Raw genomic sequence first — 23,988 nt, forward strand, 5'->3', positions numbered from 1 at the left:
TGCTCGGTGGCTGCCATCTGGTTGCGGATCTTGCCGATCTCCGTGGCAACGCCGGTGGAGACGACCACACCAATGGCACGACCTGACGCGATGTTTGTCCCCTGTGTGGTACAAACACACAGAGACAAACACACACACACGCACGCACACGCACACACACACACACACGCACGCACAAGTCAAACACAGATACAACAGGCTGCTGATCCTGAAAACAGAATACTTCAAAGCACTAAAAAACAAAAAAGGCCGCTAGCCAACTTTTTTCACAGATGCCAGACGAACGTATCTGTTGGCCTGGTGGAATGGCGGAACATAATGTCATTAAGAGGGTTTTCCCGGGAGGCCCATATGAAATGAGCCAGGACGTGATGAGGGCGACTATAAACAGCACATCACACCCGGGCAATTAGGCCCGCGCCAGAAACATAAAAAGAGGCGAGAGGGTGACCCACACAATATGATCACGGTCCGCAGTCGGAAAAAGTGTTACAAAAGACAAAAGCGCTTCACAGGAATCCTTAGTTAAAATTCAAATGAAGTTAATCACCACTAAAGCATTTTCACCTGACTCGACACTAAACCCTTTTTTAGTGGCACCCAAGAGAAACACATTCTCTGATACTACAAGGGGAAAAAATATGAACATTTCTATTTAGTGCTTTTTGTAGAGTGTAATGTTAATCATTCTTTTTAATAAAAGTATGATTAAACAAAAATCTCTGAAACTAATACCATTAACTTCAAGACAGTGTAAAATAGTGATTTCATAAGAGTTCACGACGATGAAATGCTTATGTTCACATTACAGGGGCTGCTGATAGCAATCCAGCAATGGCCTACAGTGAAGCATGGCAACCCCACGCCCAACCTCCCAGGGCCAAAACAGGGTGGGAAGATTAGGAATCCTCACCCTCCCCCACATGCACATGCAGGCAAGCGCACACACACACACACACACACACACACACACACGAGTGGTGGGAACCCTCACCGAAAACAGCATGTTCTTCTTGTCCTGATTGACAGCTCGGGGGTCAGGCACAGGGTCAGTATGCTTGATCACAGACACCGACTCCCCTGGGGAATGGAAATAAGCATGCCGTCACATTACATGACACAACACAGTGCTTAGTACAGCTGCTAGATACAATGTTACAGTTAATGGTTCTGGGTGGAGGGAACACCAGAGTTAAGCTCTTCCTTTTCAGACAAGGCAAGGCAGGCTTATTTACAGAGCATGTGGCATACACAGGCAATTCAATAGGCTTTTTCAGAGGCAATAACTCTGACTCTGACTTTAAAGGCAATCCTTTAGAGATGCCCTCGGCGACATGACATCATGTTAGCTGATCTCAGGTTGGACATGCCCGTACCTGTGAGGATGGACTGGTCCACTCTCAGCGTGGTGGACTTGATGGAGGTGATCCTGATGTCTGCTGGCACCTTGTCCCCAACTACAAGCAAAAGAACCACAAAACACCTGGTGAGCTAGGAATGTTCCTTTACTGTAGAAGAGAGAGAGAGAGAGAGAGAGAGAGAGAGAGAGAGAGAGAGAGAGAGAGAGAGAGAGAGAGAGAGAGAGAGAGAGAGAGAGAGACACACACACACACACACCACAGTAAGTGAAAAACAAAAGGTTACTTAAGGGCAGGAGGTTATCTTTGGGGAGCGCACAGCTAAGCTGCTCTTGTTCCTTGATGCCTATGGCCATAGTAGGCGGCGAAAATTGCTGCTGTAATCATGCAGGAAATGAGAGGTACACAGAAACACGGCTCTGGGCATCCATCCGGCCCCACTCATATGCACACACACACACACACACACCAGGTAAACAACAGATCGAAGCGCCTCCAGTGCACATAAAGCCTCGAGCAAAAGAGAGAAAAACAAGTCACACACACACACACACTTAACTTCACTTCAAAGGCAAATGGCATGATGCAAATACAGCTCGATACAGCAGTGATGGAGTTAGCACCACCTACCCCCTGTTTCTGTCCCATGAAAAGATCAATAACAATCTCTTGCTCCACCTCAGAAAACACACACACACAAAAAAAGATTTTCCTTCCAAGTCACCCTTGAGATAAAAAAAAAAAATTAATACAAAAGTCTGACAGAAACCATTCGTATCCACAAATTAAAGCACTAGCCTGGAACAAACCGTGATGTGCATAAAAAAGTATCATTTTATATTCATATGCAAAAATAGCACAGCTTTCTTTTATGTATTGACACATATGAATAGATGAAACTCAGCTCTGATGTTGTAAGTGACTGGAACTTCACTGTCCCAATATGAAGGGTTGAGCAGCTGCACTGCTCCAAACTCATTAAAAAGTGATGACCTGAAGAAACTCCAGTGTCTGAAAAAATACGTTTTTATTTCTCCTGTTCAGTCAGGTCGTCCAATACGACTGTGGTAATAAAGGCAAGATGACTTCAAAAGAGCTTCCTTCTGATCCTGCACAGTGATTTGCAATGTTAAGACCAACCAATCAATGAGGAGACACTGCTCACTGGGGAGGACCGAGGCAGACAGGTTATTATTATGTTTAATAGCCATAAGGCTAGTGGGCCGAGATGCTGGGGCTTCTTCCATCAACCGTCTCATCTTAATGCTCCTTTTTCAGACTCTACCCCAGGGCTGTTCTGCTTGCCTTCACTCGGGGCAAGAGGGTTCTTACAGACTCTCATTCTCTACCTCATCCCTCTTCCTCATACCGGGTACCACAAGCCACCGTTTCTCTTTTCCAATATCCTGTAGCTACGGCCACACTTTATAATCTCTCTCTCTCACACACACACACAGATAAGAGTCCCTCCTGGTCAGGGCAGAGCTGAAGCGAGTTTGTGCCAGTGGGGGCTGCAGCCAGGGACCGCTGGTCATCTTCCTCCTCACACTCCCAGGGTGGGCACCTCGTGCCCCCCTCCCTCAGTGGGCGCACGCACACGGACACGGACACACACACACACACACACACCTCCAGCTTCTCACTGTTAGAACACATCTAATCTAAATGCTAATGCATCAGGGCAACTTGGGATGGCCCATGTCCTTCGAAAGCGCAGCCCCGAAGCCAACTGCACAAAGTGATGATGCCGCTTGTTACATAAGTAGGATTACGAGACGCTGCCTAACAATGGGAAAATATGGACATATGTTCTGGTATTGTTCTGGTGTCTATAAACGAAATGGGAGAATAACAGCAGCATGATAATGATTTCATTTACATTTAAATTTAGTTTGCATTCTGAGGGATGGATTCACAAGTAGGTTACATCATATTACAAACACAGCTGGTACGGTCCTCAAAGTAAAGTACACCCGCACACGCGCGCACACACACACACACACACACACACACACACACACACACACACACACACACACACACACGGTCCTGGGGAGAAGGGGAGATCCTTCGATGTGGAGGATGACCATGACAGACTTTTCCGAAACAGGGAGCTGGGCAGTGGGTGTGATGGAGAAGGAGCAGCAGCAGCGCACACACTCTCCCCCAGGTTTCCATCTCCTCAGGCCCTCTATAAAGCCTCCACCAGCTCCTTAGACCCACGTAGTGCAGAGGTTGGGGGGGGGGGGGGGGGTGTATGGTGGATGTTTTCCATCTTAAAATTGGAGGGAAAGTTCCACTGTGGACCGGATTCACAAGCGTGGTGTAACGTTGGCACAAGTGACAATGAGAAGGCCGGACACAGGGGTGTAAAGACTGCTTTTTTTTTTTCTTTTAAGGAAAAAAAACCCATTCCCATATTCTGACTCGTGCTAAACTCCACTCCAAGGCAAAAAAAGCAACATTTTCCAAAACCCTACAAATCGAGGGATTGTTGCACTCCCGCTCTGTAGGCGTTCCGACGGAATCAACACGTACTAATCCGAGATGCAGGAAAAGCTGGATAATGAGGAGCTGGGAAAAAACGGGAATGGCGTGGAGGGGACTAACAGCACGGCGGTTTGGGCTGCCATTTCGCTGGAGACAGGTTTGGCCCATACAACTTTGGACTTCTCACATTTTTCTTTCCCCGAGATCCTAAATTTACATTTTCCATCTTTAGTTCTCCTCCTCAACACTGACAATTTGTGTTTTCTCGCTCTCTCTCTCTCTCTAGCCTCTTTTTTTGGACCGCCGCCTGACTTCGCGTTTGTTTGCTACTGCTTAGCAACAAGATCAGGCGAAGGAAGAAACAGAAGCGCGATAAGGGGGAGATAATTCCCCTCCGTGCAGCAGGCGCCATATGATGCGCAAAGGCAATCTACTGTGACCGGCACATTCCGCCGTCCAAATAAGTTTTAATCCTTCATATACTAATTGCAAAAGTTTTTCAAAGCACATTCTGAAACGCAGCAGTCCCCAGGAATAACTTCTAATGCCGTACATGACGGACGGATGAATTACTTCTCTTTCGATGCAAAATGCTTTCTTTAATTCATTCACTTGTTTTTTTCATTCATGTGTTTTACTTTCATCTAACTAGAGCCCTGCGCAGATGAACCCAGCCTTTGGGTGGTCGTCATTACAGCACGTCATCCTCGTGTTCCGGAGCTGGCGGGAGGATTCGGGATTGGCTCCGACGCTCGACCTTCCACCTGCGCCCCCCGAATCCATCACCCCAATCGCTGGCGGCCAGTCTTCCTGTGGCGGCGGGTGCCAGCCGTTTCCACCGGCTCTGACAGATTTGCAGTGTGAACATCCCTTGTCCACTCCAGCCTCCTGGCACACCATTAACCACCAACATGAGGCCACCCTCCACCGACAACACTAGCCACTCGTTTTTACACATGTAGTGAACAATACGACAGGGAGATTCTGGGGTACGCATGGGTAATCAGTAGCACACGTCTGGCATGGGTAATCAGTAGCACACGTCTGGCATGGGTAATCAGTAGCACAGTAGTAGTCTCCGTGCTGTGTGTGTGTGTGTGTGTGTGTTTGGCGAGGACTGCAGCGCTACATCAGGCTATCCTCTCGTCACACAACTCAATTAAAACGCGTGCCTCCAGGTCCCAGACGGGTGCGGGGGGTATTGGGGTGGTGTGTGTGGCTATGTAGACACATGGGTTTATCTGTGTGCCAGATGTTGATGTTGACGTTGCCCCCCTGCCTGGTGCTGTGTGTGTGTTTATCAGCCAAGGCTGCTCCTACTGTGTGTGTGTGTGTGTGTGTGTGTGTGTGTGTGTGTGTGTGTGTGTGTGTGTAGGAATGTGGGCCTGCCCCAGCACAGTCCTGGGAGCTGTCCCAGAACAAAGGGAGGTTTGTTTCCCCTCCACACAGTCAGGTAACACAACGCTTTCTCTCTCTCGCTCATTCCCTCCTTCTCACCTTAGTCAACAGTAACGAGACAGTCATCACGTGCAAACACGCCGCTATGAAATGAAGACCACAACATTGTTTTTACTTCTCCATTAGTGATTCCGTCTATTTCCGTCTCTTTTAATTCCTCCCTTTCCAAACATTAGGCTTGTGCAAAATTCAGAATTGAATTGAGAATGACACCAAAACTCCAATTCAATTCATGAATTTGAATTGAAGTCAAAAACAGGATGATCAAAAATTCAAATTTAAATTAAAGGAAGTGGAATTGAAATTCAATGAAATTTGAAGAAATTCATATACATAATTTAACATAATTGTGTTTAACAATTAAGCTTCACAGTATGTTAGATATGATTGCATCAACCTAGCCTGCTACACATCTCCTCTCTCCTTCTGGCCTCTGTCTGTCTTTGTCTCTATCCATCTTGTCATGGTATTGACCGTAACCTAGAAAGAGATCATGGCTCTTTGCTAACAAACAACAATCTCCTAGGAACAAGCTCTACATGGCAAAATATCCTTCACGGTACGCATGAGCCATATGATCGAGCCTGATCCATGCTGACAGCATATGAACCCAGTGTTGGGTTTTTTGTTTTGGTCATGTCTACTTTGTGAGATCTTCCAATTGCTGACTGTTTTCATGAATGCTAGCTATGACACGGCCAAACCCCCTGTTCCTTTTTCCTCGTTGCCTGGCTGCTCTGCACAAACCCTTCCTTCCACACTTCACCACACTGCTGAGAGATCATTAGTGAGCCAAAGTTTACAGAAACAAACACTAATTACTTTGATGACATGACCCTGTCCACGGGCACATACAAATGTGCAATTCGCTCTGTGTGTGTGTGAGAGAGAGAGCGTGTTGATGTGTGAGAGAGTGAGAGAGAGAGAGAGAGAGAGAGAGAGAGAGAGAGGGATGCACAGAAGTAACAACAAGTCTATTTTTAGATGAAGCCTTGCCTAGACATGAGCTGGTTCACAGCATGAGTGGGAACATGTGAGTGTGTGTGTTTGTGTGTGTGCGTACGGGCGGGCGCGGGAGCTGAAAGACGTCGAGCTGCGTCCAGGTGGTTTCGGGGCGACTGACAGCATGGAAAAGCAGGAAACGAGGAGCGGAGCTGGAAATTTAAATGGGGGGCCCCTAAATCCAGCGTGCAACCACAGCCACTTTGCAGCGGCCATGTTTTTGTTTTGATTTGATTTGACTTCTCGCGGCCGAACGCAGAACACCGAACGCAGAACACATCTCTGAGCTGGCACCTAGGAGACCGGTTTGGAAGAGGGCTGGTTTGATGGAGTGCACCCGGCGCTTATGTAATTCACCATGGGATACCCCCCCCCACACCTGAGTGTGTGGTCAGTGGCAGAGCATCGGCAGCAGACAGGCTGGACGGAGACAGCGATGAAGGGAGGGAAAGAGAGAGGGAGAAAGAAAGAAAGAAAGAAAGAGAAAAAAAGAGTGGTGGAAGATGGCAGCTGGTGAAACGCACTTGAAATCCTGGACAGAGTTGACAGAGTGGAAACGAAGAAAAAAAAGAAAAGAAAGGGAAAAAAGAAGAGAGAAAATGAGAGAGAGAGAGAGAGAGAGAGAGAGAGAGAGAGAGAGAGAGAGAGCACTCAGATGCAATGTTCCATTGAAGTCTCCCGACGGCAACAAAAAAACCAAGCCAGCCTCGAAGCCAGCCCCCTCCGTGATGCCCCCATAAATGGACTCTCCCAGCGGACGGCTGCGTGAGCAACATGAAAAATGGACGCCGCAAACAGCAACCATTAAATCACTTGCAGGGAAGCACAATAACACGCTTGAGTGTGTCGTCGGAGGAGGATGTTCAAGAAGCCCACAATCAGACAGTATAATTTCACATTTGCATTCTTCCCACCCACTACGAGTCTGTATTTAGTCATCGCACGCATTAAATGACTCAATGCAAATGCCCCTGCTGGTATAGATGCTATACCCTACCATACGTTCCCATCCATATGGCATCCATTTACATGTATTTTACGTGCCATCCATGGGAACCTGCCCCCCGACTGCACATCAATGGGCCATACCATACCTGCCACCTCCACCACATCCCCGGGGACGATGTCGCGGGCCTTGATCCTCTGGACGGCCTTCCTGTTCATGCGGAACACTTTGCCCATCTCCGGCTCATACTCCTTTAGAGCTTCAATGGCATTCTCGGCATTCCGCTCCTGTGAGGGGGCAGAGGAAGGACAAGCATTGTTTACATGGCCACCAGGGCAAGCCCCCCACCCCTGACCATGACGAGAGACGCGATGATTGTTCTCCACAAATTTCAACACATTTCCTGTGAGACAATAGAGATCTATCTAGATCCACTATGATTCATCAAGTGTTTGAAGTTTATATTAACTTTGTGTCTGTGTTGTTGGCTCCATGTTTTAATGCATAAAGACTCATTTCAAAAATCATTTCAATGTTCTCACGCAGATATGCAGCTTAATAGTGTAAAGGCAGGGCGACCTAGCAATACACAGACATTAAAACTATCTCCAGCAAAGACAGGTGAGGCAAATCCCAAATCCAATACTTGCATTTGTATATACCCTTGAAAATAATACCCATATTTTCACAAACATAATTGACAACATTTGTATAACTATGACTATTAAGACACTACCACGTAAGGCTCCATTGGTTAAATCCATGACACCATGTGAGCAGCATGAAGAGAGAGATTCTCTCACACTAGCACTCCCCACCTTCGCCCTGTCTGCTTGCCCTGTTTGGGTTTTGAGAAACTGCCAAAAACAAAATAATTGCTTCCCTTTGAGGGGACTTTTGTCCAATTATGGAGGAGAAGCATTGTCACAGTTAATAAGCAGTACTTCCAAAAAAATTAGAAAAATGTCACCACGCTGTCCACCGCCATTATGTGCAACTATTCAAGAATGGCCCTGAACAGCAAAAGCCTCTCAGGTGTCAAACGGGGCCAAATCCTTTCAGTAAGCAACCCCTCACTACTCCTAAAGCCTAGCCAGGAACAATAACAACTGCTTTTCACTTGATATGAGTAGGATATTCTAATCTCTGAGAGGAGTGGAGGCATGTAGGAGGCATGTAGGCCTCTTGCAAAGATGCATTTACAAAGCTTCTGACAAACTAATGTTAACATCAGTTTTCTTTGCCTTTCTGGTAATAAATAATGCAACCTTATGCTTACACTAGTAGTATAAGTAGTAATACATTTTGTACACTTCATATCATTCCCAAATGTATAGTGATGGTATATGTTTATGTGAAGGAGTGATCCAAATCATTCATTTGTCAGTGCCAGATGATGTGCTGTTGCTGGTGTTTGGCTGGCAAGTTTGATGTCCGTTAGCCAGCCTCTGGGCTGTACACTTACCTGCCAGACGCCAATGACCGCATTAGCCACCAGAATCAGCAAAATGACAATAGGCTCCACGAATGCAGTGGTGCCCTCGTCTCCCTCCTCGAAAAGGGCCAGCACCTACATCACACAAACAAACACACACACACAAACACGCACACAAACACACCTTAGTACTTCATACTATTCTGTTGCAGAAAAACATCCTGAAGTCGCTTTAAGCCAAACGTGGCCTCCTGATCCTGGTGGTCCTTGTGCTGTTTACAGTATTTGCTCGGCCCTTGCAAGATCACAGAGGGGCAAAAGCACACCTGATGTCTGCGCTGACCGCCGAGTGTGTGGAACAGAGCTCTTGACCAGCCCGACCAGGCGCTGCCAGCACTACTAGTTGAGGCCCTGTTGGCGGGCGCAGGTGTGGTTGGTCATGGTCTACACTCAGGCTGCTGCTGCTGCCCGATGCAGGTGCTGAGCAGGAACAAATCAGTCCTTTATTTCCAGCAGGGTCAACGGCCACGCCGTAGGAAATAAAGGGGAATGTAATTTTGGAAAAAGAAATAGCCCTCTCCAAATTTACAGCCGGTTAAGAGCGGCTGGAGGATACGACCTTCGAGGGCAGGTATGTGGGATTATGACCCTCGGGCTCCCTGTCAAGGCTGCGTCCACTCCCACGTGTTGGCCAGTGTGGGTGTGGGAGGCACAGCATTGTTGCTGATGCAGAGCCTGCTCCTTACGCAAGACCATTACCTTGCCTAGAGACTGGGCACGGACATGCACACAGCAGGCCAAGTCATCTGCATGGAAACTCCACTCAGGCGGCGGAGGCGGCCGCTGTTTGGAGAGACAGAGGGCGCCGCTCCTGAGTGATGGCCGTGTCAGGGGGAGTAATTAGTGTAGAGTCGGAAACAAAAGGTGCATGCCACACAATTAGTCTCTCCAAAAAATACCCCCCCCCCCCCCCACACACACACACATCCTTCTGGAGTCTGGGGTGTGTGCGTGCGGTGGAGCGCTTGATAATAAGTCAGGTAGAGGAAATGGTCATGGCTGAGAAACTCCCCCACAAAAAAAGCTGACAGATAGGTGACAGACAGGAAAGAACAGTGCCAAAACATGTACGCACATTTCTCAATTGGCTGAATTTAAAACAACTGAAGACACCTTTGAGGAGCGTGGGCTACGCAACAAGTCCTAACATCCCCGCATCCGATAGCGCTCCTCTTGTAAGATAGGGCACCACCACCAAATCAGATGAGCCCACTGCAGTGTAACTAAAATGGGTGATGAAGGGGATGGTTACAAACTGCTTCAACAAGCTGCTTTTCCTGTTTCTAACCCCCTACCGTGCCCCTCCAGGACTTGGATCCTGCCAGGCACACATAACTAAGGACTATGGTTGGACTACTGTTTGCACCTTCACCATGACACTCACTCCCTTTAGCACCTCACCAGTCCTGGCCCTGTCACTACAAGCGTCTTATGCTTGATTACCCTCAAGCACATTGGACTTTCTTAATTTAACTTATATAGTGTATTTAGTATGTAGTTTTGTTAGTTTTCTTATCCGTCTTATCTTGTACTGTCTTTATTGTACAGTGGAGTTTAGCTATATGTTTACACTTATACTTATGTTTACCATTTCTGCTGTAAGTGCATGTTGTGTGTTATGTCTGTATGCTACTGAGACCCTTGAATTTCCCCTGGAGGATCAATAAAGTATCTATCTATCTATCTATCTATCTATCTATCTATCTATCTATCTATCTCTGATTTGCTGCTTCCATTAACAAAAGCAGTTCCAAGTTGCCGTAAGGCAATGAGGACATATGAAGATAGAGAAATAGTCTCCGGGAAGTTGTCAGCAGAGAGGAGAAACTACTACAATTACTCACTAGCATCAAGCAAAGTTCAGACAGTCCCTGTCCATCTTAGGACCAAAAAAAAATAGCTCTCACAGACCCCTTGAGCCAAATCAATATTTCATCGTTTACGACCACATGTGTCTCGCAAAAGTTTCCTATGTGGCGAGGGTTTCATGGACTGCTGACAGAGAGCAGTCAAATCAGTCTTTGGAATTGTGCTCTTCAAGAGCTTCAGTGCGGACCGACCTGCGCTATTAAAAATCCCTTTGACATTGACAGAGAGGCTACATCTAAGTATTAGTATGGTTACCATCTTGCAGCTAGGAGCACAGAGGCAACATGGTTCAGAATTGCAATATATTGAACAAAGACTCACTAAGTTTTATTTCAGATGGATGTGTGGAGGCATCCAGTCAGCGTTCAAGGGACTGTTGCCATTTGGCAGTCAAAATCTCAAATTGAAAGGCCTTTGAGTTTTAGTGTGGGAAAGAGTTTACACGGAAAACCTTAAACAAGCAGATTAGAAACAGAGGACGCAAGAGACATCCCATTCAACGGCCACCAGCATTTTCTTCAGTCACTTCCTGTACAACTCTTGCCCTCCACTTAAAATGGCCACTGACATCCAGAGAAATGTAAAAATAAATAAATAAATAAATAAAAATAAATAGGCACTCAGCCATACTCTGCCACTCACAAACTGAGGAAGTCTATCAATTGTCTGAGGTGACCTTTTTTCTGGTCATGTTTCCCTTTCTATAACTGTAATCTGTTTCTGGTCAGACAGACATACTGGCTTTGTGGGCATGTAAAAAAAAAAAAAAGTGACACAGTACAAATACACAGACCACAGACAAATAAAGTCCAACTAACCACTCAAAATAGTTTGGATTCAACTAAACCAAGAAAAATGGCTAAGAATCTAGCACAGATGTTTCCCCTATTTACAGAGGCAAGTTGTAAGCTGCATATGGACCCTTTCAACAAGATAAACAAAAACAATGCTTGAACGTTCTATTTGGGCCCCAATCTACTTCCTCTGCATTAAGATAACATATGGAATGTTAAAAAGGAAGTCTTGTGGGGCCAACTATGATGCTGATAATGGAACTCTCTTGAAAGGGTCCATAACATCGTGCTATCTATGTCTTCAACATTGGAGCAGTTCGAGTGAAACTATATGACTTTCTCTGGTGGGTAATGGAGTCATAAACACATCATTTATAACTTCACATAAACCTCACTTTCTTCTGTGTGGCACTCCTGTCGCCTGGAAACCAGTCCCTTTGTTCTCCATAACATGCAAAAAGTCAGGACAGCTCAATGCCTCCATTTTAATATATTCAAACCGGCACACAAATGAGTTCAAAGTGTGGGCTGCTGCTGGAAGAAACCTCCTGCGTCGCGTGCCTCTACCATCACAGGCTTGTCTGGGCTCTGACCGACATCCAAAACATACAATGTCCTGCTTTCTCCACATCTCCACTCTCTTTTCCTATCTCTTTCTCTCTCTCTCATACTCGCTCTTGCCCTTTCTTTCCATTTTCTCTTTCCTCTTCTCCCTTTCTCTCTCACACATCTATGGAGTTATCTAGGTTGTGCTCATATAAGCACACGTTGTACTTTTATCTGGGTTTATGTAGGACCACAGGATTCCAAATGACTACTACAGGACTTTTCAGTTATACATTTTTTCCCAAAAACATTTGTATTTCTAAAGGGAAGGACAATACAGACATGTTGATGGAGGGGGAAAATGGCCGTGGCAGCGGAGATCAAAGTCCCCCGACCCGAGGGAGTTTCACATGTGGTCCACGGGAGTGTTTCACAGAGGAGCTGAAGGCTCCGGGGAGCTTACAGCACGCAGCTGGATTTTGCGACGACATTTGGTATTTAAACAAAGTTCTGGGTATTTATTAAAACAAACAAGGAAAACAGACTCCACTTGTAACATTCTTTTTTTACAGTAAGTAAAATGCTCGGAAAGAAAACGGAGGCACCCTACAGTTCGAGGCCTTTTAAAAAACAAAGCAGAGAAGGGGGAAAAAAAAAAACACACCACCAACAAAAAGCACTCTTCTAACTTGGCCATAAATGGCATCTTGCAGTGGTCCCAGTAGGAAGAACCATCTACATTAGACCGGCGATAGACCACCGATTTGACATCACACTAATGTGAGGATGCATGTGTGCCTCCTCATTAACTGCACAATGAGGACAGATACCATGCCACATCATTCCAGCTTACACTTTAATGGGTTTTCCCCCCAAGGCTCCAAAAATAGAGCGGCAATTCCAGTCCGACTAGTTGGGGACATAATGAACGGAAAACTCCTTCGGCAGTCAGGGATTCCCTCCACCGAATCCCCCGCTCTCCCCCACCCACCGGGCCTAAAATGGTGGCGCTGATTTGGCAAAGTGTCAAGAAAACAGCAAACATTGCACTCCCTCAAAGCTCTGCCTTAGGTGACTGGAGTTGCTGGAGTTGCTGAACATGGCAGAGCATGGCAGATAGGAGAAAGGGTCAGATATGAAAACGAGCCATATCATGGGCAGACTTGCATCACACGAGGAGTCTTGCGATAGTACGCTTCCTCACATATTCAAAATGTCATGCAACACTGACTTGATATCTGCATGCCTGAAATGGCAGCGCACTTCCTGAGACACCTAAAACAAAGTCCTTTCTTAGTGGTTCATCATAGCAAGCTTAAGGGAATTACATATTCTGGTCTTACACGCTCACAACACACACTTTTGCCTGCATGCGTTTTTGCCACATAGGCAGCATATAAAGTATGAGGAGGTAAGTGTGTGAGGGTGAGGAGATGGTACTCACGAAGGACACGCAGGCCGCAAGCAGGAGGATCCTCACCAGGAGGTCCTCAAACTGCTCAACCACCAGCTCCCACAAAGACTTGCCTAAGAACGAGAGAGAGAGAGAGAGAGAGAAAGACAGAGAATTTTGGGGTGGGTGAGGAAACGACGAACGACAGAAAAAAAAACAATTTTGATGGAGTTGCTTCATTAACCATGGCATGTTCCTTTTCATGGGAAGAACACAAACACCACTCTGAGTAGTGTGACGGAATGTCCTCTGACATAATGATGGATCTCATTTCATGTAAAATTGTATTCAAGTCCAGGGGCTTCATTTCTCATGCCGGATACTTGCTGATATGATGCCTGTGAGGCAGGCCTCTAAACCCTTCCCCCAGGACCGTCCTGGAAGTCATGGAAGGGGTTGGGGATGGATACCAAAGATTTAAGATATTAAAGTGTGTGTGTGTGTGTGTGTGTGTGTGCGTGCGTGTGTGCGCGTGTGTGTGCGTGTGTGTGTATGTGTATGTAGTGACGCTGAATTAAAACCCTGGCACGGAGCTTGTAACGGAATATAAAGAACACAGTGAAAAGATCAATATTTACCTTCTTCCGCTGGCAGTTCTGTCAGTGTCAGACCAAAACAATCCATGGAGGAATGAGACCCGAGTGGAAGGGGGGAGGGGGGGCAAAAAGAAGAGAAAGAGAACAAAACTGGTTAGCCTCACAATAAGATCAAACATATGCTCATTAAATTATTAGATACAGTGGACCTCCGATCATTTTCCTTATTAAAAGTTAGCTATAGGGAGACTCAAAACAAAGACCTGCTTGCAGGAGGGAAGAGTTTACGGTCATGAATAATGAACGTGTGTTCTGCACATGAAAATATGATACAGCGACGCAAGATCAGATGGCAAAAAAAACAACAACAGTATCACTTTGGAAAGCAAATGCCACATGACACCATTGCCCAAGCAGTACAGAGTGAGGGAAAGTGGCCATGTGAAATGTACACAAGCATTGTAAATATACTTTTCCATGGGAGTTGCCTGCCCATGCTCCACCCTATAGGGTACACTCCAGTGGAAACTCTAGTTTGTTTCTACATGGAAGAATAACACGCTAACGTTACACTCAAACGGTTATCTTTTTTTACTACTTCTCTAAAAAGAACACCTGCATTCAGGCTGAAACTACTAGAGGATATGGGTGCATGCACCAAGCCATGGCCTCCTTGGAGTCATTTAGAAGTTTCTAGAAGGGTCCTTTGAAGCGAGTGGGTAATGTAGAGCATGTGGAGACAGAGGTTGCAGAAAATGCTTCATGGCGGTCCTTAGAGCACATTAAGAGGCATTAGTTGCACTGTATTTCCTATCCTATACCATAGACTACTTCAGACATACAGTGGCCAAAGCCACAAGCTATCCTCTCGTCTTCTTAGACTGGTGAAGGTTAACTTTCACATTTACATTCATGTCCATTCATGACTCAAATCAAGCAGGCAAACACCCTGTTGTGGTTTCCTGCTAAACTTCGCTAGACTATCTGCTTAGCACATCTTGGCCTACTAAATGAACATGACACAATGCAATAAAAGGTTAAAAATGCTGTATAGCCTTGAGCAGAGATGTTTTATTAGTGCTTCCTTGCGTGGTGTTCATTAATCCCAAATCAATTATCAGTGAGTCAATCGAAAAGTTTAACATTCACGGCATCTCCAGTTAGTCATTTCCCCTGTATTTTACTCTGGTCTAACATCATTGTATTATTGTTATGAAATTATACTCTTTAAAAACATCTTTTTTTAAAAATTAAAAATCTTTTACAATCAAGTCCCACACACTGCATGGTTAGGGGAAATCACTAGAGCTGGGTGCCCTCCCTCACAATCTGCTATTGCCCAAGGTCAGGCCTCCCTGGCATGCATTTCTGTCGAGTCCAGCCCGGCCATCGGTGTGTGTTTCCCTCACCTTATCTACAAGGAGAGCTTCCATATCAGGCAGCTTAGTCCACTGATAAAAAAGGGAAACCCCTGTAGTGACTAGTCACTGGGGTCCATCTATGGCTAGCAAAAAAACAAAAAAAAAAACAACCTTTCTTTCAAAGTTTTGTCAAATACTAGAGCAGATAGGGTCGGAATGTTCCAGAAAATCTCATGCGACCAAAACAAAAAAGGCAGCCAGCCAAAACAAGAAAACAGCACCATGACGTTTTCTGCTGATCACCGACCAAAACTTGAAACGGATACCGGACAGGAGGTACACGTGCCGCGGAAATGAAATCGCTTCTTTGTCGAGGGGGTTTTAAGAAAGACTCCGTCCACACTGGAACTGTACCGTGTCTCCAATCAAGAGCCCAGCCAAATCAGACAAGCTTTGCAGCTATTTCCACAAACACTCAACCACAAGGAAAGATTGGGGGAATGAGGCACATGTACTACAACAACCTGAGACTTTTAAGAGACAAGTTAATTAAGCTGTTATTGACTCAATGAGAAGGCACTCCATAACAACAGAGAGGGCTTCATGCTGGAGAGAACAAAGGAAGTGCCATCTGGCCATCTCTCTGTGTATGCCTTTGACTCATGCTGCAGTATGGGCCTACAGGACAGATAGATTAGTGAGCACCTGAAAATGTCAGTTCAACAGTGACTCAGTTCTCATTCTCAAAAGAAAGGAGAGGGGGAAACAAAACGGGCCAAACAAAAACAAACTATTTGAATGACTTTTACACTGCATTTGTTTGGGCCTTGAAATGTTTCAAAATGTCCTGATGCGTTTCAGTGCCATCCTGCACAAAAATACTTCATGACTGTTGTCTAGTAGGCCATGTTGGCATGCATAAATGAAATCAGTGCCCAAAAGCGTACTGTGTATGCAGTGGAAAAAGTCCCCAGAAAAGGTCTGAAAAAAAGAAAACATCCCAATGTTTTCCATGCTCCAGGTGCCTAACATAAGCCCTTTCCCCGTTACAGTACCTCCCTGCTTGTGTAATGTTTTTATGGCAGACAGACTGGCTGCAACGCCAGACCTGGGAGACAAAGGGAGTCTTGGTGGTTGGGAGGGAGGGGTGGAGGAGGGGTGGAACGGGGTTCCCCAGTCGCCCAGTGCCAAGGATTCCCTCAGTCATCTGGGTTTTGTCAGACTTGTCCTGCCCAGGCACATTCCAGCATACTGACTTAACCCAACCCTCACTTGTTTGTTCGCTCTCTCTCTCTGGCTCCCTCCCTCTCTCTTTCTTTCTCCCTCTCTCCTTCTCTCCCCCTCACCCACTCTCGTTGTGTACAATCTCTCTCTCTCTCTCCCTCTCTCTCTTTCTCCCCTCACCCACTCTCGTTGCTGTACAATCTCTCTCTCTCTCTCCCTCTCTCTTTTGCTCTTTCCCTCCCTCATGCTCTTGCAGACGGTGAAAACAGGGGCCAGTCTGTTTACGCGTGGCACTAGAAGGGAAACACTTCCTGGACACAGTTGCCAACAACATTGGCTTTCACGCCCGTGTCCAGGGTGCCAGAGGGTAGTGGAGAGGAAATCTATTACCGGACCTGGCTCCGGACGGCTGCAGCACACAACCGAAGCGCTACTCGTCGTAATCCGGCAAAGAGGAACCGCAAGAGAGCAGACCTCGGTGTCGCCTCGATGCGAAACATGTCATCAAGTTTATGAGAATGCGAGATTTAAAAAAAGAAAGGACAAATGGCAAGAAAGAGCACACCAGCTGTGGGCTGGACTTCAGCCCCTTCTCTCTCTCTCTGTCTCTCCCTCTCGGCCAGAAGTGTATGAAGTTTTCAAAACAGGTTGCCATGGCTACTTGGCGCGTGGACACGGCTGGAAACTGCGTCTCACTGGGTGACGTGGCTCACGGCTGCGGAGGGAGTGCTCAAACTCACTCAAAATAAGTGTTATGCAATGCATAGGGCCTCTCCGTGCATGCAGCTCATGCAGGCCAGGGCAGCCCTGCTCCAGCTCAGCACTTCTGCCCCCCCCCCCCCCCCCCCCCGCACTGTTCGCAATCTGACAGCAAAGACTCCGACTCCAAATCTATCTCCACACTTGCGTGTGTGCGCGTAGGGAAGGATGACTCAGAGACGTGACGATCTGAAGGGCTCGGCTCAGCACTTTCCCCTCCAGCAGACGCGGGGTACCCTTGGCTCACATCATAAATCTGCATCTGGGGGGGAGGCGAGCGGGGATCGGCATGACAGCACAGAGTGTGTAGCTAGCACTAGTGTCCATTCAGGGCATCCGCCGCCACGCCGGCAGACACAGCAAATGTCCCATGACATGGGGGAACCTTAGGGCCGCCCTTGACAGACTCTAGCTCTGAGCTGAAGTGGCTGAGGCAGATGTGGGCCAGATGTGGGCGACACATGGGGGCATGTCTGCTCCTGAAATTGGGACAAAGCAACCCGGCAAAGTTAAGAAAGCAGAGCACCGAGGGGAAGGTCCTGGTGAAGTCCACATTCTTTTATGTTAGAGCCAGGTAGCAGTATTTCCTGGGCTGATTTAAAAAAATAGGTAACAAAGGATCTTGTGCATTTCATAGCCCCTTCAGACCATATCAAACGCTGCCATGCAACATTATTTTCTATGAGTCATTCACTACTACTTCAACCAACTAGCACAAATGGGTCAATAAGATTGCGTAAACTTATAAAAAGGATTTTAATGAAGATTGAATAAAACAAGGCACGCTCTTCAAAAAAAAAAAAAAAAAAAAAAAAAAAGCATAACAGGACTAGAGTGCCTACATGCTCAGAGAGCAAAGCTACATGCCACAGCCCTGTCTGAACGCATGCAGAGCTAGAGACAACACTCGATGAACTGACTTCACAAGTGCTGCTGAAAAGACATGCCACCCTCCCCCCCTCACTGACAGTGAGTCAACGGTTCGACACAGAGGAGGTGGTGACTTCAGCAGTGGGAGGTGAGAATCGGAGACAAATGACACGCAAGCGCCTCCAAGCAGTCACGCTGCATACACTCAAGCTCGAGTGAGAGGGGCGGAAAGGACTGCGAAACCCACCACTCACTTATCTGGAGTCCACATCCGCTTGCATAAGGATCGGCTTCGTAACGATACTTCGAGAATACGCAAAATAAAAAGACTCAAGACTTGAGGGACATGTGCAACAGTACTGAATCACATGAAGGGAAAAAACCAAACATACACTTAATTGTCTATCTGTTTTACTAAGACTGCAGGTGCATGCAATGCAATGTATGCATGCAATAGGAGTCAAGACAAAGAATATCAGTAATAGTAGACAACCAGTGAAATAACTAGTGAAAACTAGTGAAGATGACAAAGCAAAGACCTGTGCCAAAACATAACTCAACAAATCCTACCATACGTCATGTTTTTGTAGGGACAGACATTTGTACAGGCCTTTTGTAGATTATTAAGGCGTTTGGAGAAGTGAAGAGTTAAGAGTAATATACTTGGGGCTACTACATTTTCATACCATGCTAATGCTGTCCCTTATAAGCATCTTGCTGTCTCTTGAGCACTACTACATCAGTGATATATGTTATGGTAGTAGTAGGGCTGCATACAACCACAACAGCTTAAGGGGCAGAGCAGAAAAAGCAGAACATTTTGAAGGAGTTTTGCTTGTTTGTTTTACTGCACAGTACACTTCTTATTGGCCATCAGAGCAGTAGAGCATAACCCACAGGAAGGGGAACGGTTGAGAAGAAAGAAGATAAGACTGTCATAAAAATGGAGGGATGATGACGAGAGAAGAGACACTGGCAGTGATGCTTATAGACCTCCCCCCACCTCCCTCTCTCTCCTTCCTCTCTCTCTTCTCTTTCTCCCTCCTCTCTCCCTCTCTCAGGTGGACGCAGGCGTGGTTAGCACTTCCATCAGACCCACCTCCAGCCGGAGGCACGGCCGTTCGGCTTCCACAAACACACGGCTACAAAAGAGCCCTGTTTAACGGCCCGCCTGTGTGTGTGTGTTTGAAGTGTGTGTGTGTTTGAGGTGCGTGTGCGGCTCACATTGCGCAGCTAGAAGAGCACAAACATCCTCTACACAGCACTCAGTGCACAGCTGCAGAGAGAGAGAGAGAGAGAGAGAGAGAGAGAGAGAGAGAGAGAGAGAGAGAGAGAGAGAGAGAGAGAGAGAGAGAGATGCAACTTCCTCTAGACACTTTGCGGGCACATAACTCACACTAGAGAAAGGCATAGCCAACCAATGAAAGGAGATACTTCTCCCCAACACACAAGCTGTCTTTTGAAGTAAGCAAGAAAACACAACCATGTTGGTCTCGACCGGCAACAACACTGAGCGCCAGGCCCGAGTTGTGGTACTAACAAAAGCACACTGTCACTTGGCTGTCGAGTAAGACTCGAGTCTGCAGCGGCACCTGCAATAAATATACTTGGGCTTAACTGGCTTAGGAGCAAGCTTCTGTCACTGAGAGTGAGTAAACAGCATTATGTCAACAGAATGGCCATGCAGAGTGCCATGGACAGACAGACAGACAGCTGCTGATGGGGCCCCCGACTGAGCCAATGTGCCGGACAGTGAATGAGCTATGAAAACTCTACCCCGGTTTCTTTATTACTTTCCCAAAGCACTTATTTGCCAGTCATCCTTTGTTTAGACAAGGCTGACCCAGAGCTAAAAGACTCTTATGAGGTCAAGAATAGGTAATAGCTGACGAAGACAGTTGGCCAGTGCATGGGAGACGGGGATCCCCAGGTACTAGGCTCGACATGGGGAGGTGTGTGTGTGGGGGGGGGGGGGGTTAAGTAAGGTTATTAGTCTAACCTTAATTACCTAAACCCTAGCCTGCATGCATTTCTTCTGCAAAGATGACCGATGTGTGGTACTAAAAGGTCTCCTAACAATGGGACACAGCTATGTAACACGCTATGGCAGTGCAACCACATCCATTTCAACTGGCCACTGTGGCAAACCTTATTAAATCATTCTTTCAATATGACCTAAATGCAAACTGACTCGAATATTAGCAAAGAAACGTGTAAAGCCTAGATGTGAAAATACAGTTATCACCTTCATGTGTAGGCCTACAACTTAAAGTTACAGCCCCAGACAATGCTTATCCACCAGATCAAATGGAATTTGAAAACAACAACTAGTGGCAACATGAGACTTATAGCCCTCCTCTACATTAATTTAAATGCCAAAGCAAACTTTTTTTGCACTGCAATAATGTGTGTGTATGGTTGTGCGTGTGTGTGTGTTGCCATTAAAATTTAATTAAAACCATGTGCATCTCCCCTATTAACATGCTACCATGCTAACATGCAACCACAAAAGACCCTTCAGTTCCACCAAAATAACCTTTACCACCGCTCCCGTGCTGTACAGCGAAACAATTCCATTACAGACATATTATGCAAGTAGCTGATAGCAAATTGATTAGTGTCCCCCTCCTAACCCCTAACACACAAACAGTACACTCTCCTTTCTATTTGATGGCCCCATAGTGGGAAGCTAGACCACGGAGAGAAGGCCTCATGTTCTAATACTGGAATGTTATGTCTGTGTCTGGGAGACTGGCAAGTCGTATATCTTTCCCTGGAATGCTGCAACAGTACCTCCTATGGCAAGCTGTTTCAAGGAATGCTGGAACTTTACAAGGAGGTTCCCTCCAGAAGGGGGGTTCTCCCAAGCACTGCTCCGTCTCTGCATGTCAAGCTTAGCCAGAGGCCAAGTTTACGGCACAGAAAGGAACAGATACGTTTGTGTTACAGAATATATAACAACTCAAAGGGAACAAAAAACTAAACAAAACGTACAGATGGCTTGTTAAAAACTTCAGGGTCAAAGGTGAACATGTATAACCATTAATCTGGGACCACTATGCAACAGACAAATCTTTGAATAGTTTTCTGACACACAGAACTTAGAAATGAACCGCAAACAAGATCTATACATTTGGAATATCCCTCACTGTATATTTCTCTGCAGAGACACCAAGTCAGGATAAACAATAAAATAAAACCCATTACATGTGAAAACATAGGCAGTATGTGTGGTGGACTAAACAGTTGCACGGTTAATGCACAGAAAGAGGAAAGGGCATTCCCTTCGACATGTATCTCTTCGCTATAACAGGCAGGAAGTTGACAGCTCAAACAGAAAGAGACGCTATCTCAACAAGATGTTGCTTTTTCCATGAAGTCATCACAGGCCTTTGGGCACCGCAGCCTCGTGCAACAAAGGGCCGCTGTGTCGCCCTCGTAATTACTCCCGTCACAGCCGGATCTGGCGCGGCTCTGCGCCAGCTCCGGCCAAGAGCCAGACTATATTGTATGTGTGTGTGTGCATAATGTGTGTGTGAGTAGCGGTCATGTACAACAAGCCAGTGTGTTTAAAAATAGACACAGTGTTGTTTTAGTGTTGAGCTTATATGGAGTTCAACCTAAATTGTGCTGACACACTGGTGTGGGGGCAGTTAATAAATGCTTGCTTTTCTAGGACCAAATGAACAACATCACGAGGGCGGCAACGGCCCTTGCGTCTCCGTGCGCAGCTACTCAGAAAAAGGCAAAGGACCATACCATCTGCTGATGACAACTTTCATCAAGCAACCCCCTCGGTGAATCAAAATAGATATTTTGTTCGGGGCACAAGCACACCTTTTTGCACTGCTGGATGCTCTGCTTAACAGCCCATATCCTCGTTCAAAACACTGAAGGATATTGGAGCTGGAAAGTTTCACAATGTATTCTACAGTAGGCTATGCCAATAGGTCAGTTCCAACATTGAGGAAGTGTAAAACTGGTTGCTCAAGTTTTTTTCTTTCTCTAGGGTATCGCAGTCACAGGTGCGGTAGCCTATCTAACTCCTGTAAAACATTTCGTTCATTAATAAAAATGAAAGTAGGCCAACCTAAAATTATTTCTCAACGCGCGGGTCGATTTTAAGATTTGCATTCGTCAGTAACCTATGCATTAAATAGACTTTAATAGATCAAAAGAAAAATAAACAACCAGACAGAATTCCTATGACATGAAATGGAAAAGTAAGATACTCCATCTTACTGAGCCAATTTAAGACGTTTGAGAACTTGTCTGTGGGGTCTGTGTACGTGTGAATATACTGTGCCACGGTAACCGAACGACAAGCGGAACAAAAATTAAGAGCAACGCACCAGGCTCTTAGCTGGATACAAATACACTGGCCGAATACCATGGCGCCACTACTCTTACTCGCACGCAGTGACAGTAGGCTTGCAAACAAACCACACGATGTCCGCAAAACTCACCGAGTCAGAATATGTTCGCCCGAATAGAGACGCTCACCTGAGCGTCATCGGAGAGCTACTGGATTCATCTACACAGAATTAGGAGAATTTCACATAACTATTCTAAAATACAAACCCAAGCATCAGTCGAAACAATGTCATAAGTAACGACGACATGGTGCCAGAACGCAGTAATAGATGCCATTTCACTATGAAATGCTTTTCCTGACTAGGAAATGAATTATCCGCTCTAAACACAATTCATTTTGGCTGCGTGCGTTGTAAAGGATGTCCAAACAATCAAATGCACTGCATCAGTACACTGCCTTGACATGTAATGGGCTAAATGTTACTCACCATTTGGTCCATATTTTTCAAAATTTATTTTCACTTGTTCGAGAGTCAGTCCAGTGTTTTCGTTCACACCGAAGTTTTCTAAAACTTCAGATGCTGTTTTAGTGTGGGCGTTTTCCATCTTAGAGCGCTGTCTACAACACTGACTTCAAATACATGTAATAATATAAATAAAACGCGCCAAAGCTGAGTATATTTTTTAGATATGTAACAAAATATATTTCTAACGAGGTGCGCTCTGACCGCCAAGTGGAGGTGGGTTGGTGATGACTAGCCTACCACCTGCCCCTTCTGCAAGCCGAAGAGTTCAGCCGTACCTCCCGAGTCCGAGTTGCAAAGCAGCTATTACCCAATCGGCGAGATTGATATCTTCACTCCATCGGAAGGTGTACTTCTCTCATAAGATCCGCCTCTTTTTCATGAGAGAGCGTGTTTGAGCACCGACTCGCGCTCCTATTGGCTCGCATTACCTGAGTCAAGCAGAGTCACTGAACCGCCATTGCGTGCCAGCATTTTTTTCTATATAGTCACGATTTTTGTGAAATTCAGAAACAATAGGATTTCGGACAATGGCTAATTATGAGTTAAATAGCGACAAAAAGTAGGCCTACTGATGTAAATCTAAACTTTCAACATTTCCGGTTTAATTTAAATGTCTTACATTTGTTTGCAAAAGTGTATGGTGAGTTCCTGATATTTCAAGTTTTTTGTGGCAGATATTCTTACCTGATAACTACATATCATAGGCCTATTCAGTGCAGCGTGCATTACACAGATTTTTGCAACCTTCTACCAAACATAGGCTCAGCCTATATGGTCCACTTCCCTTCCTTTAGTTTTGTCAATAGAAGACAACTAAAAGGTGTGTTCAGATGATATCCAAAGGTGCGTAAGCCTATATCATACACAAAAACAGACTGTTGCAATTTTGTTATTTATTTTTAAGTTGCAGTTTGTTGTTAAACATCACCGTAGGAATTGAAGTCATATCAAAACAATAATAAAAGTCATAGCTCATACTCTAGCAC

The 23,988-nt window shown here is 45.8% G+C and overlaps 1 protein-coding gene across 2 annotated transcripts in view; it reads right to left on the reverse strand.

Moving 5' to 3' along the window:
• atp2a3 (ATPase sarcoplasmic/endoplasmic reticulum Ca2+ transporting 3) overlaps window positions 1–23,310 on the reverse strand; it is a 46,572-nt gene extending 23,262 nt beyond the window's left edge. For both annotated transcript variants that reach the window (XM_042091767.1, XM_042091768.1), the window contains exons 1-8: window positions 22,964–23,310; window positions 13,990–14,007; window positions 13,403–13,485; window positions 8,720–8,824; window positions 7,403–7,541; window positions 1,377–1,457; window positions 995–1,080; window positions 1–101 (exon numbers count right to left, since the gene is read on the reverse strand). The exon at window positions 1–101 is cut by the window's left edge and continues 364 nt beyond it. In XM_042091767.1, coding sequence (XP_041947701.1) covers window positions 1–101; window positions 995–1,080; window positions 1,377–1,457; window positions 7,403–7,541; window positions 8,720–8,824; window positions 13,403–13,485; window positions 13,990–14,007; window positions 22,964–23,081 — 731 coding nt within the window. In that variant the 5' untranslated portion in view covers window positions 23,082–23,310. The remainder of the gene's footprint in view (window positions 102–994; window positions 1,081–1,376; window positions 1,458–7,402; window positions 7,542–8,719; window positions 8,825–13,402; window positions 13,486–13,989; window positions 14,008–22,963) is intronic.
• Between the last annotated feature and the right edge of the window lie 678 nt (window positions 23,311–23,988).

Source organism: Alosa sapidissima, chromosome 5 (assembly GCF_018492685.1).
Source record: "Alosa sapidissima isolate fAloSap1 chromosome 5, fAloSap1.pri, whole genome shotgun sequence".
In the NCBI taxonomy this organism is placed as follows: Eukaryota; Metazoa; Chordata; class Actinopteri; order Clupeiformes; family Clupeidae; genus Alosa; species Alosa sapidissima.